The sequence below is a fragment of the Bacillus rossius genome, chromosome 13 (genome assembly GCF_032445375.1).
Source record: "Bacillus rossius redtenbacheri isolate Brsri chromosome 13, Brsri_v3, whole genome shotgun sequence".
Taxonomy (NCBI): domain Eukaryota; kingdom Metazoa; phylum Arthropoda; class Insecta; order Phasmatodea; family Bacillidae; genus Bacillus; species Bacillus rossius.
Window position 1 is genome coordinate 36,034,489 of NC_086340.1, and position 14,142 is coordinate 36,048,630.

Sequence of the window (14,142 nt, forward strand, 5' to 3'; positions counted from 1 at the left end):
TTTCTATATTCGTGAGTTTACGTTTTTCCCTAGTACATTTTAGATTGTCTCCTGCTGTAATTACTTGGACTTTTACACGCCTAGGCTTAAATTGTTACATGTTTAGAAATAAAAGCAACTTTTCATGTTATAAAATACACTGTGTGGGTAGTTATCTTTGGTTTTTTGTTGTTTCACGTTTGTTACTGTATTTACTAGAGGTGTAAAAGTAACGAAAAAATGTGTACCCGTATGTATTCGTTACTATAAAAATTAGTACTCGTTACTTTCGTATCGTTACTCGTTACTTCTGATACCGCATGACATGGCACATGCTATGTAACAGCATCGAATCGAGTCGTATTTCGTACGCGTACAGTATGACGTCGCGTAAATAAAAATAAATCGAATATAAACAATCAAAAATATCTGATAATTAACAGCTTTTGTTAACCAAGAAACAATTAACTCTCATTAGAGCGGCTTTATTATAATATATCTTTTAAGATAAGAACATAAAACGTGAAAATACGCGATTATAAAAAACAAAAACATACATATTTATAATTTGTAAAAAAATACTTTCTTACGTTGTTTCTGTTCGAATCTAAAACTTTGTCTACACACACAATACCTTTAATAAACAGTAAAAAACTTGGACGACGAATTTCCAAATTATACTTTTATTAATAAACAAACATAGTTCTTTGTAACGAATACGCGCGCGCATGCGTGAAACATACGAAAGATGCGAGTAACGAAATGCATTCGTGTGTAACGTTTCGTTACTCGTTACTAGATGCCGCACCCGTTACTCAGTAACGAATACATACGGTTTGCTACAGCTCTAGTATTTACAAATTGAATTGCCGTGTTAGAATGAGGAAAATGTTCTGACTGTTCGCCGAAAATTCAAGGATTTCGCGTTATTATCCAAAATTTGAGAAATTCGCGTTATTCTTAAAAATGTACTCAAATTCGCGTAAAAATTCGTTTTATCGCAATCGCGAAATATGCATGTCTCTAGCAATCGGTGAAGAACTTTTGGATATTTTGAAGGAACAGACATTCACAATTTTATTGACGTGGGTGAGCACGTGTGGTTGCTGACTGTGGTGCGTGGCGACCCCCCAGGATGATGGCCTCGCGCGTGGCGCTGGACGCCCAGGGACGCCTGATCCTGCGGGAGAGCGGCAGGATCATCCTGCCGTACGAGCACTTCGCCAACGCCGTCATGCTGAAGCACATGAACGGCCCCCACGGGCTGCACCTCAGCCTGGAAGGGACGGTCCGGGCGGTGAGTGCGCTCTGCCGTCCCAGACTGCGTAGTGTGCAGTGTGTTTTGCAGCTACATTTCTAAATGTATGACATGGATGAAAAATTAATTTTTATTAACACTACATTATACTTAATCTCTTTCGTGTGTAGTGTATTTTGCAGCTACATTTCTAAATATATGACACGGATGAAAAATTAATTTTTATTAACTCATTATACTTAATCTGTTTCGTGTGCAGTGTATTTTGCAGCTACATTTCTAAATGTATGACATGGATGAAAAATTAATTTTTATTAACACTACACTGTACTTAATCTGTTTCGCGTGCAGTGTATTTTGCAGCTACATTTCTAAATGTATGACATGGATGAAAAATTAATTTTTATTAACACTACACTGTACTTAATCTGTTTCGTGTGCAGTGTATTTTGCAGCTACATTTCTAAATGTATGACATGGATGAAAAATTAATTTTTATTAACACTACACTGTACTTAATCTGTTTCGTGTGCAGTGTATTTTGCAGCTACATTTCTAAATGTATGACACGGGTGAAAAACTAATTTTTATCAACACTACTTTATACTTAATCTCTTTCGTGTGCAGTGTATTTTGCAGCTACATTTCTAAATATATGACACGGATGAAAAATTAATTTTTATCAACACTACAGTATACTTAATCTGTTTCGTGTGCAGTGTATTTTGCATTTACATTTCTAAATGTATGACACGGATGAATATTTAATTTTTATTAACACTACAATATACCTAATCTGTTTTGTGTGCAGTGTATTTTGCAGCTACATTTCTAAATGTATGACACGGATGAAAAATTAATTTTTATTAACACTACATTATACTTAATCTCTTTCATGTGCAGTGTATTTTGCAGCTACATTTCTAAATATATGACACTGATGAAAAATTAATTTTTATTAACTCATTATACTTAATCTGTTTCGTGTGCAGTATATTTTGCAGCTACATTTCTAAATGTATGACACGGATGAAAATTTAATTTTTATTAACACTACACTATACTTAATCTGTTTCGTGTGCAGTGTATTTTGCAGCTACATTTCTAAATATGTGAAACAGATGAACATTGAATTTATGTTTTATAAAAAAAATTTTTTACAAATTTTTGACCTATATTGTCTAGATTTATGACAAAACCTTCTTCTATGTGGGTGAACTAATTTGTCCCCTTCTTTTCTTGATGAATGCAAGCCACCAATTGTGGTTGAAATTTTTTTAGTGATTTTGGTAGTGTTTTGTGTATTTATGTTCTAGCTGTTAATGTGTGAACCATTCAAAATGACAGTTGATATGTGGTTTTCCTGCCTGACGGATGGAACGGGGCTGACGCACACAGGGGTCGGCTGCCCTACCCGAGGGACAGACACGGTGTTCCGTGAGGGGAGGTGAGATGAGGTATGGAGCAGCAATGGAATGAATTGGTGGGGAAAACAGGAGCACCCTGAGAAAACCCACAGGCCATGACAAAGTCCGCCACGTTTCCTGTTTGCGACGATCCGGGTTTTACCCCCCGGTCGCCTTGGTGGCGGGTGATCTAACCACTTAACCACCACGCCTCTAATGTGTGAACTATTATCATCCAAAAAATTTAGTGCCTTCATTCTGTTTCTAAACAATTTCATTACGGGATCGTAAAATAAATAGGTAAGTTGGAGATAAGAATCCAGAGTGTAATTTTTCTGCAATCAGGGTGTTTACAAGTCATAAAAGTAATTTAAAAAAATCAGGTAATAAACCCTAATGGTGTTGGAAGTCATGAAAATTTAAGTTTCAGCAGTTTCTATTTATAGTTGCGTATTAAATATAAATAGTTGGAAATGGCCTACTTAAATCACGTGGAATTTTTTCTTATAGTAAGGTATTAGCTGTCTAACATAAAAATTTGTGTTCCTGACAACAGGGTTCCTACAATCTGGAATGTCAGAGATAGTCAGGGAAAGTCAGGGAAAAATAAAGGTGTCAGGGAAAGTCAGTGAGATAGCTATAAAGTCAGGGAAAGTCAGGGAGATAGCTATAAAGTCAGTGAAATGTAGTGGAAAGTAAAATTTCGAAAAATAACTCTGAAATATATCTAATCAAAAAAAATCATAGGTCTGGCTATTAGCTATGTACATACATCATCTCTAGTTGCAATCAATTCTGTTCCGCTCACTGTATCTTTTGAAGATTACTGCAGTCTTCTGCATGCAGTGGTGAATGAAGACTTGAAAGTAGTAAAGAAGTTCACTTACTCGGCTTGTATGTCTTAAGTTTTGAGATATATTAAGTATTACGCTGTATTTACCATTAATAGTGTTTTGCCAACATATTTACTAGTTTGTTTCAAAATACAGTGGAACCCCTGAATTACTCTTTTCAAGGGGAAAACATTAAAAGGTGTAATTCGGAGGAAAGTATAATTGAAGGGAAAGTAAAATTTTACTAAAAACTACATGATGATATTGAGGGCTATCTTCTCCACTGCTTCACGGGGAAATATGTTTATATGGGTGCCACCATGTGAAATGGGCACGTGGACCCCGGCCGATCCTCTCTCTCAGGGCGTGACGTGACCCATGTGGGACGAGTTACCAGCCCTATTGATTCGCTTATGTCGATCTACACTAAACCTGGCCCGCTCTAGGCGTCGGGCACGCCACACTCGTACCAAGGTTGGATTCTCATTACGTAAAATACAACTCACGACTCAGTTAAAATTTAGGTTTAGTAACATAACTCACGCCTCCCTACACGTTCTCCATTAAATCAGTAAAAAGCCTGGGCACGGATCAGCTTAGGTAAAGCATGGGCCAACCATGTGGCCATGCGCTATGAGTCTCCTGTGGACTGCGACAAAGAAGCTCGTAGCGAGTTATATAAATATTTAATTAAACGTCCCACCGACCGAGAGCGGCCCCGAGGGCTAGAGATTGAAATTATTTAGGAATAAATTATAAAACAGAAATACTTGATCAGATACACAAAGATTGCGGCCCCCGGGGTGCTGACGCGTCTACTCTTGATGGCTGTTGAAGAGGAACTGGCTACACTACCCTCGCAATGGCGCACTTCCGCCGTACAAAAACCGTTACGTTAATTAATGATCTCGTGCCCCGGCGAAAGTGAAGATAATTACAAAACACATCATTTAATTACAAAACACAATACTCGTAATTAAAAACCATTAACACTTCTGTAATTATTATTTAACGTGGGACTTAAAGAATCACAACTGAGGTCAAGTTCCGGTCCGTGCGGATTCGTCCGTGCAACGTCTTTAAAACTAGAATGTATTATTAAATTAAGTAAAAGAGCCCGTTGGCTTGAACATAAAAACACTGGGGCTAAAAATAAAAGGTTACAATAATTAATTAGCTACATAATTAGGGGCCGTCGCACTTCTTCTACAGCGCCCTCATGAGGGATGTCCTGGCGCGCAATTCAAAACAAACACACGTTCGCGGTGAAATGCCGGGAGGGAAAAGTGAGGAAGGGAGCGGAGCCTGTCCAGGCTCAGGGCGAAGCCCCGGCCGACGTCAATATATATAATTATTCTTCAAGTCAACGCTTGATGTAATAAAGTTTTACAACAATAACTATATTATTTTTGTTTGCAATTAACTTTAGTATTTAATGGCAATCCTAAAACTTAAATAAAAATATGTTATAAACCTAACATTAACAACTTGATATTTTTAAATTTTTTTTGCCATTGGTCCACATTGTTTTGCGGCATTTTCTATGGACGTTCGATTATGAAAAATTGTGTTTAATGTAGACATGAGAAATTCTCAATGCCTTGGCTAAGGCCACACGTGATCCAACGTGTTTGTCAAACTACCTGAAATTATTAAATTTTTGCTTAATTGTTACAGTGTTTCTTTCACAACCACTCGCCATTGCACGAATATAGCAAATTTAATCATAAACGTGAATTAATTATCCGTACAACGTGTCAATGAAGCACAAAAATTTACGTCTAGGTAAACAAAAACAAAGTCCAAAATCACTGGTACCAAACCAACACAGCAGTGCGCAGTATGTGTTGCCAACATTTGCCAAGGAGTGAGAAACTGTATTTGCTACGCGGACGTGTTCCTTTCACTACATGGAACGATCACCCATGAAAAACACCATATTTCAAGGATTTATATATTTTACGGTGATATAGTATTTTCAATAACGCTAACCTAACCTTCTAGAAAATAAAAATAGAAAGAACTTTTATTTATGTAACTGACCTAACCTAACTTAACCTTTCACTTAGGTAAACTTCGGAACTGTTCGGGTTGTTGCTGTGGCTCTCTTGCCTGTGAAAAGAAGGCTACCTGTTTGTTGCATGTGGGGTAGTTTTTTTTGTTCCAGGTTGATTATGTAAAGACTGTTACAGTTCATTATGTCTGACAAAAAAACTGTATTTAATCAGCTGTGGCTGAACCCAGCTCTGTTTCCAGATTTTTCAGTATGGGTGCGTCCTGTAGATGGGCATAATACTCAAGAATTTTGTAGTGTGTGTAAAAAGACTTTGAACTTGAGCAATATGGGAAAGCAAGCATTAGTTTCTCATGGGAAAGGACCAACCCATTTGAAAATGGTGGGAGGTGCGACAAGTCAGACTTCTTTGTCTTCTCTTTTCATAAAGATGCCAGGTAATATTGCAAGTTGTTCTGGATCAACAGCGATTTTAGACATTAACCTAGACAAGGGACAGAGTAGTGATTCTTCTTGCTCAAATAGAGTCTTCACATCACAATGCACTCAGCTTCAGATAAACACGGTCACTAGTCTACAGAATGTAGTTAGTGCCTCAAAGAAATCTCAACAATTACGTTTCAAAAAAGAAGATGCAATGAAAGCAGAGATTATTTGGAGTCTACAGGTTGTGTGCAAGAAAATGTCTTTTTTCTTGCAGTAACATAAGTACTGTATTTAAAATGATGTTTCTCGATAGTGCAGTTGCCAATGCATTTACTTTAGGAGATAAAGTTGCGTATGTTCTTGTTCATGGGCTAGCACCGTACTTCCAGCAGAATATGCTAGATTGCCTGAAGTTGTGCGACAATTTTGTATTATGTTTTGATGAAGCATTGAACAAAGTAATTCAGCGAGGACAAATGGACATCGTAATCAGGTTTTGGGATGAAGAAAAGCAAATGGTTATTACCAGATACTTGAATAGTGTGTTTCTTGATAGAAGCACAGCTGAACATTTGCTTAGGCATTTTTTGAATGGAATTGCGCCTCTGTCACCTTCCAAAATAATACAGGTGTCTATGGATGGCCCCAACGTCAATTTGAAATTTTTCAAATGTCTCCAAGAACACATCAGATCCACCACAAGCAATGAAACTTTCACATTACTGAATCTGGGAACGTGTAGTTTGCATGTGGTTCATGGTGGTTTGAAAACTGGCATTGAATCTGTTGGATGGGACATTAGTACCTTATTGCTACACTTATATTTTCTTTTCCATGATTCTCCAGCTCGGCGAGCATTATTTATAGAGCTGACGGAATACACAATATTTCCTTTGAAGTTCTGTGATGTACGTTGGCTAGACAATGCCAAGTGCCTTAAAAGAGCGTTAGAGATATGGGATCATGTTGCAAAATTTGTTAATGTAGCCAAGCTTCCAAAGACAAAAGTTGCAAAAACCTTGATTGAAGCAGCTCGTGATCCATTTGTAAATTGTAAATTGGCATTCTGCAAGACAATTGCAGATGAGTGTGAGCCCTTTCTTAAGAAGTTTCAAACTTCAAAACCCATGATCCATTTATTTTTGAAGCAGTGGAGAAACTTCTGAGAGAAATTATGAACCGCTGTGTAAAGCCTGACGTGATGAAGTGTACTAGCACAAATCTGTTCTCTATTGATGTAAAAAAATCAGACAATTTGATCCTAAGCAATAAAGTTGATGTTGGATTTGCAGCAAAACGCTTTCTTGCAGAAGTATCAACCTCTGTAACGGAAAGAGAAAAGCTTGAGTTTATGCATAAATGTCGTGGTATGTTGACAGCCATGACTGCCAAACTTCAAGAAAGATGTCCTTTGAAGTACAAAGCAGTTAGAGGATTGTCTTCTGTAGATCCCTCGAGTATTCAACACTCACCTTCGCTTGGTCAGGAAAGGTTTTCTTTTCTTTTAGAAGAGCTACTTGCTTCAAACAAAATAGATGATGAAGTTGCAGGTAAGGCTAAAAAAGAATACTGTAACTTGTGTGATGTGAAGAAAACTGTACTTAGGGAAATGTTTCAAGAACACTGCGAAACTAATGAGGAGGCAAGACTCGATAGCACCTATGGAAACTTCATGAGAGGAAGTGAAGTGTACAAAAACCTGTGGGAAGTAATTAAGATATGTCTTGTGCTCTCCCATGGTAATGCAACTGTGGAAGGGGCTTTTTCAATTAATAAGTCACTATTGGTTGAAAACATGCTAGAAAAGACAGTGATAGCACAAAACCATATTCAAGATGAAGTGCAACAGGCAGGAGGGATTGAGAATGTAAAAATAGATAAAAGGATGTTAGATTATGTGAAAAGTGCTCGAAAACGATATCAAGATTATTTGGAACTAAGAAAACAGAAAACAAGTGAGGAAACATCAAGAAAAGGAGAAAAGAGATTGTTAGAAAAACAAGTGAAATAGTTAGTAGAAGAAAGAAAAAAAATTATGAGGGAAATAGAAGAGAAAAAGGAAGCATTTCAAATTTTTTGAATTTATTTGTTACATGTTAACATTTTGTTTTGTAATTGAATTACGTATTTATTGAACCACAGTGTTTTGAATTTTTTAATATTCATGTCAAAAATGGAAGTTTTAGTAAAGTTTGTTCTGATATTTATGTTTAAGGTGTGGTACGGTTAGCTAAAGGGGGAAGGGGAGGCCAATATAATTAGGGCACAGTTAAAACATCAATATTTTTTGTAAAACTGAATTTTTTTTCGTAATTGGTCAGGGAAGTTTCAATGAATGGTCAGGGAAAAGTCAGGGAAATAAATTTGACTCAGGCTGTAGGAACCCTGGACAATAATTGATCTCTTTCATATTATATATGCTCACTTTTTGCTTATTATACACAAATGAATGCTTTCACACTTACTCTCTTTGACTGACATAAATCAGTAGTGACTGGAAAAATTCACGGGTTCAATGACCTCCAGGATAGACTCCACGATCCTCTGCACACTTGGGCCAACGTCACTTGCTCGTTGCCTGCTGACTTGTGAGGCGTCTAAACTGGGTATCTTGTGATGCGATACTTCTTTGATTGAGGAATGGTAATCGGCCAAGATTCCTCCAGATTGACAGTGAACCAATAACAGAAGAAGCAAAAAGGTATCATTATGGTATTTGAATTTTAGATCATCACGGAATGAATTTTCAAATTTCTCCTGTCTCTATGAATCACCACGTGATGTAATAAAAGTTGAAAGTAATTTCTTTAAATGGTCCTGAAATGTCCTCAAATTGGTTTACCTGGTGTTCTTGTATAAAACTTATTTTATTCAAAATATGTCAGGGTATTCAGGGTGTCCACCAGTAGCGCTTCCAGAAGCTTCTAAGACCCTCAGTAGGTAACTGCTCCCTGGTGATGCTGACACCAACGTTGACTGAAACGTTGGTGATATCTTCGCCTTCTGCGCGGCTACAACCCAGAAGCCAAGTAGCTCCAGACAATGGCGGCGAAAGCCTGCTATCTTTATTTCCATGACCATGATGTAATTTGACGTAAAAATATAAATAAACCAGCCGTTTCGACAATGTGGACGCTCTACTGTTACCAGAGGAAGAGAAATTGGCCGGTAGTCAGAGGAGGGGATGAGCCCTCGGAGGGTTAGGTTCCCCAGCCCGGCGGCGGCCTGGGGAAATCCACGAAGTGTTCCTCAGTCAAGGAACCGCAACAACAGGTCCGGTGCATAACCTCGTACAGTAGAACCTCGATTATCCGTGATCCGATTAACCGGGCATTCTGTTAACTGGGTTGTCAATTAAAAAATAAACTTTTTTTTGGGGGGGGGGGGGGGGGGACCAAGTCCACAAAGTGTAATTCATTAGGGAAGGGTTAAGAAAGGAGTAAAACTAAAAACTACGTAGTAAACGTATTAAAAGTATTAAAAGTAGAAACGAACGGACGAAAAAACTGACTAGAATTGCCAGTGAGAAGAAATGCTAGTCCGGGGTTAAGTACGGAACAACTGCCCTTTCTTCCTAGAATCACTTTCTGCCCTTCGTGGACTCGACACATTCACACTTGAGAACCTTCCCGACCTTCACAATTTCAAGTCTCAATTTAGCTATGCTATTGTGAGGATGGCTTTGAAATTAAAGCGTGTCGTTCCCACTCTTGAACAAAAATTGGCGATTATCAACAGCATTGACAACGGGGAAAGTGTAAGGAAACTGTCAATGGAATACGCAATCGGTGAGCAACTTGTGCGGGATTTGGTGAAAAGGAAGAATAATATTTTAAAATTCATTGCATCAAGTGATTCTGGCACAACAAAGAGAAATCCATGAAAACATCAACAGTGGTCGACATTAATGGAGCTCTTTTTGAGTGGTTTAAGTAGAAACGAGCAGGACTTCCTGTATCTGGACCTATGGTAAGCAAAAAGCTCTTTGGTTTCATGAAAAATTAAATATCAAAGAACCATTCTCTGCCACTCAAAGGTGGTTGTCATATTTTAAAAGCAGGCACTGCATTTGGCAATTAAATATCAAGGGTTACATAATCACTGTGTGGAAATTTATGTGCAGCTACAATATTCGTTGACAACTTTAAGGACATGATACAAAAGTTTAGTTTATTCCTTGAACAGATCTATAATGCAGACGAATCAGGTTTATTTTGGAAAATGATGCCCTCGAAAATATTAGCGGCCCAGTGTGAAAGATCGGCCACGGGGCATAAATCAAGCAAAGAACGCCTAATCTTCTGAGCTTGTGTGAATACTGCGGGAACCCTTAAACTTAAATTAGCAATCATTGGGCGAGCAAAAAGACCACGGTCGTTCAAAGGGACAGAGATTCATATTTTATCCTGTGAGTATTATAACCACCCAAAAGCGCGGAGGATTCGAGCCATTTTTAAAACATGGTTTTTTTGAAAATTTTGTCCCACATGTCCGCCAGCATTTTATTGCCAAAGGTCTTCCTTCAAAAGCCGTCCTTGTGCTTGACAATGCACCCTCCCATCCTTCTGAATCAACATTGAGTGATGATGGGCAATTAAATCTTCGTCCATTACCTACCTCCAAGTGTCACTTCATTTATCCATCCAATGGAGGCAAATAAATCTTCGTCCATTGCCTACCTCCAAGTGTCACTTCATTTATCCATCCAATGGAGGCAAATAAATCTTCATCCATTGCCTACCTCCAAGTGTCACTTCATTTATCCATCCAATGGAGGCAAATAAATCTTTGTCCATTACCTACCTCCAAGTGTCACTTCATTTATCCATTCAATGGAGGCAATTAAATCTTCGTCCATTACCTACCTCCAAGTGTCACTTCATTTATCCATCCAATGGAGGCAAATAAATCAGTCTTCGTCCATTAACTACCTCCAAGTGTCACTTCATTTATCCATCCAATGGACCAGGGGGTAATAGAATGCTTAAATCAGCTTTACAGATAATCAGTTTTAAGATTTATTATGGAAGATAATTTCAGTTCTGTGAGTGAAACTCTCTAATTATGGACAATCAAAGATGCAATATTCTCTGTCTGTCAGACGTGGAATGACTTGCCTTCAAAAACTTAAGAAGTTTCATGGAGGAAAATTTTGGAGGATGAGCATGACGAGTCTGTGGAGGCCAAAGAAGATGAAGAGAGCTAATGCTTGGTTTTTGTGGGTTTCGATGTTGCATTCCTCGATGTCGGCGGACAAGATATGAGAGAGTTAAGAATGAACCAGGTTATGAAGTGCTTCAAGTCACGGATATCATAGATAGGCTCCAAGATATTCCTTCCTTATCTCAGAAAATTGATTTGAATGATAATGAAGATGATGACGTACTTGAAACACCAGGAGAAAAAATCAAACGTCTTCAACAATGGAGGCAGTCAACTCACTTATATTCTTCTTTGAGCAGGAAGATTTTGATTACCACAATATTATAACTTTAAAGAATATGAAAACACAAATAAGAAGGGTTGTTTCCAAAATTGAAAAGCAAAAATTTGTAACAGACTACTTTACTAAAACGTAACTAGTACATATTTCTAGAATTGTTAGTTGATTCAAGGCAAGTTATTCTTTACCTTTGCACATACCTATGCATATCAAATTTTAAATATGATTCATATTCTCATTGAACCTGAGTCTTTTAGGTCATTACAAATAATTTTATTCATACATATTTAAAAAAATTAATAATTAGTGACAGTAATACTTGTCCATTTGTTTTGTATAAATTACTTATGAAATTTTGCTGTATTATATGACCAAAATACAAAAAATCAATCATACGTGATTTTCGCTTATCGCTGCTTACCTTTCCTCCCATTACCCTGGTTAATTAAAGTTCTATTGTAGTTCATTTTTTTATTTGTTTATTTAATTTAATTTTTTACATCCCCAACAACAGCCGAGGGCTTTAGCGGTGGGCAAGACACGTACAGACAATGACAAAATGGTCACTGCAAGTACATGGACACTCCCCCTCGTATGTACTAAGAGCCTGCAGCACGTAGGCACATCCGCAATTGTCCAACACATGAAAAGCGTGCCACATAACAAAATAAAACAGAAAATACAAACACATACAGACAGCACAAAATTACAAAATATACAGCAATAATAAACAAGAAACATAGAAACATAGAAACATCTAAACATCCCTTTGAGGTAGAACTACCATCCCTACTGTTTGGCTGTGCTGACACATCAGAGCGGCCCCCCTGTACTTTAATTTAAATAATTTGTATAACACTTGGTGTTTGTCGGTCAAAGAGCCGCAAAGATATGTCCGAGGTGTGACCTCTTGATGCTTTTTGATTATCCTGTATTATCGCATAAGCGTCAAAATTTGTATAAAAACAATCTTGCATAAACGTTGCATGATGTTTTTGGCCCTGCTATTAGATTCCGAGCGCTTTGTGTAGGTATCTTTTCCGTATAAAATTATGTGTTTTAAAGTATAAATCTAATATTTATTCGGACATTACCACTTATTTATTTAATTAATGGAAATAAAATGTTGTCTTATGTGTAAATTTTCTTTTAAAGACATTTTTAAATGTTATAACCTTTATCTGTTCGTCTACGTCGCCGCGGTGTACCGCTTATAGAAATGTAGCTAGCGCTAGTTGGCATCATTCATCATTATGTTGCTTCCCGTATAGAGCGCGCGCACGTAGTCGAATATCGATACTGATGTCTCGCAGATTGCATGCAACGCGCACTCTCTGTCAAGAGCTGAGTTAACTACATTTGTTGGGCCACACTCTTTCGTGGTGTGTACTACGATGATAGTTATGCATTAGTTCAGGGGTAGCATTCACATTTTGTTTTTCTATTTAAAGTTGAAGAAAGGTTTTCATTTATGACTTATTAATATAAATGGTTCGGCGTGCTTGTATATACTCAACTTCATAAATAATTTTTTTTTCCTTGAATGGGTTTTGCTTTTATGAATAATTTCACCTAACAAAAAAATTTTTTTTCCGCATAATAGTCGCACTTCTACTTTTCAAACTTTATTTTAGTACTGTATAAAATGTGCGACGATTATGCGATAAAACACGGTATAATTTCTTTGTACGACTTGTGTTAGCGTAAGCTTTGCCGTTCGCCTGCATTGAGGTGGCAGCAGGCCAGGTGCAGACTACTCTGATTTGCGCGAGACACGAACTACGTAAAACCTTCGATAAGCGACAGTGCCATTTTGAAACTTAAATTAAAACTGATGAACTATGCTGACTGAACAATTACATTTATAATTTCCCCACTTCAAAGACCTCTGTAACAACCACACGCAAATTCTTCCAGCAATGTGATAAACAGAGTATTTAACACATTTACAACATTTTTTAAAATTTAAATTGCATCACATTTAATTTTATAAATTGAGTATTTTATAGTGGGAAATGTTAAATTATGATACAATATGTAGAGAAAAAGTATGCCTTTCTCTTAGAAGGAAAAACATTGGGACACTGTACTTTTTAATTGGGTTGTAGGCAGGAGTTTTAAAGTTTTAAGTTGTTGGACTAAAAAAATATGTTAATAAAATGTAAACAAATATAAGCGAGTAATTGGTTCAGTGAAAGGTCTTAACTCCTGTATGTTCGGTTCCGCGACCATGCTGGACTAGAGATTTTGCTGGATTATCAGTTGCCAATATAATTTTAATTGGATAACATAAAAAAAAATTAATGCACAGTACAATGTTATTTAATTTAAAACAATTTTTAATAAGCTACTCTGTAAAAGGGGGGGGGGGGGGGCGGGGAGGGGGAAAAAACAGATTAGCGTTCATCATTTTAATCTCTATTTCATAAAATTATTAGAAGAATGCAATCTTTGATTTCACATCTAGCACTCTGGGGAGATAATCTTTATTTCCCCAAAAATCATAAAATTTTACAGATTCAGCACATTATGCAACTAAATCTGAGGTTTTTCAAAGACATAGGCTGTTTGTCACTCTACCGTGTCTATAATATGGAAGAACAAAGAAAAAATTCTTCAAGCAGAGGAGGATGGAAAATCTTGTAAGAAATTAAAGGAACCTAAATACAAAGATTTAGATCAAGCAATGCTATCATGGTTTCACAGACAGCACCAGAATATTATGCCTGTCTCAGGGCGGATCGTGAAAGCTAAGTCAGAGAAGTTTTCTGAAGAACTTGGCT

The 14,142-nt window shown here is 37.2% G+C and overlaps 1 protein-coding gene across 1 annotated transcript in view; it reads left to right on the plus strand.

Moving 5' to 3' along the window:
• The window catches only part of LOC134538452 (uncharacterized), a 92,840-nt gene that overhangs the window by 23,088 nt on the left and 55,610 nt on the right, over positions 1 to 14,142 (plus strand). Inside the window, exon 3 of the mRNA XM_063379777.1 lies at positions 1,114 to 1,276. Coding sequence (XP_063235847.1) covers positions 1,114 to 1,276 — 163 coding nt within the window. The remainder of the gene's footprint in view (positions 1 to 1,113; positions 1,277 to 14,142) is intronic.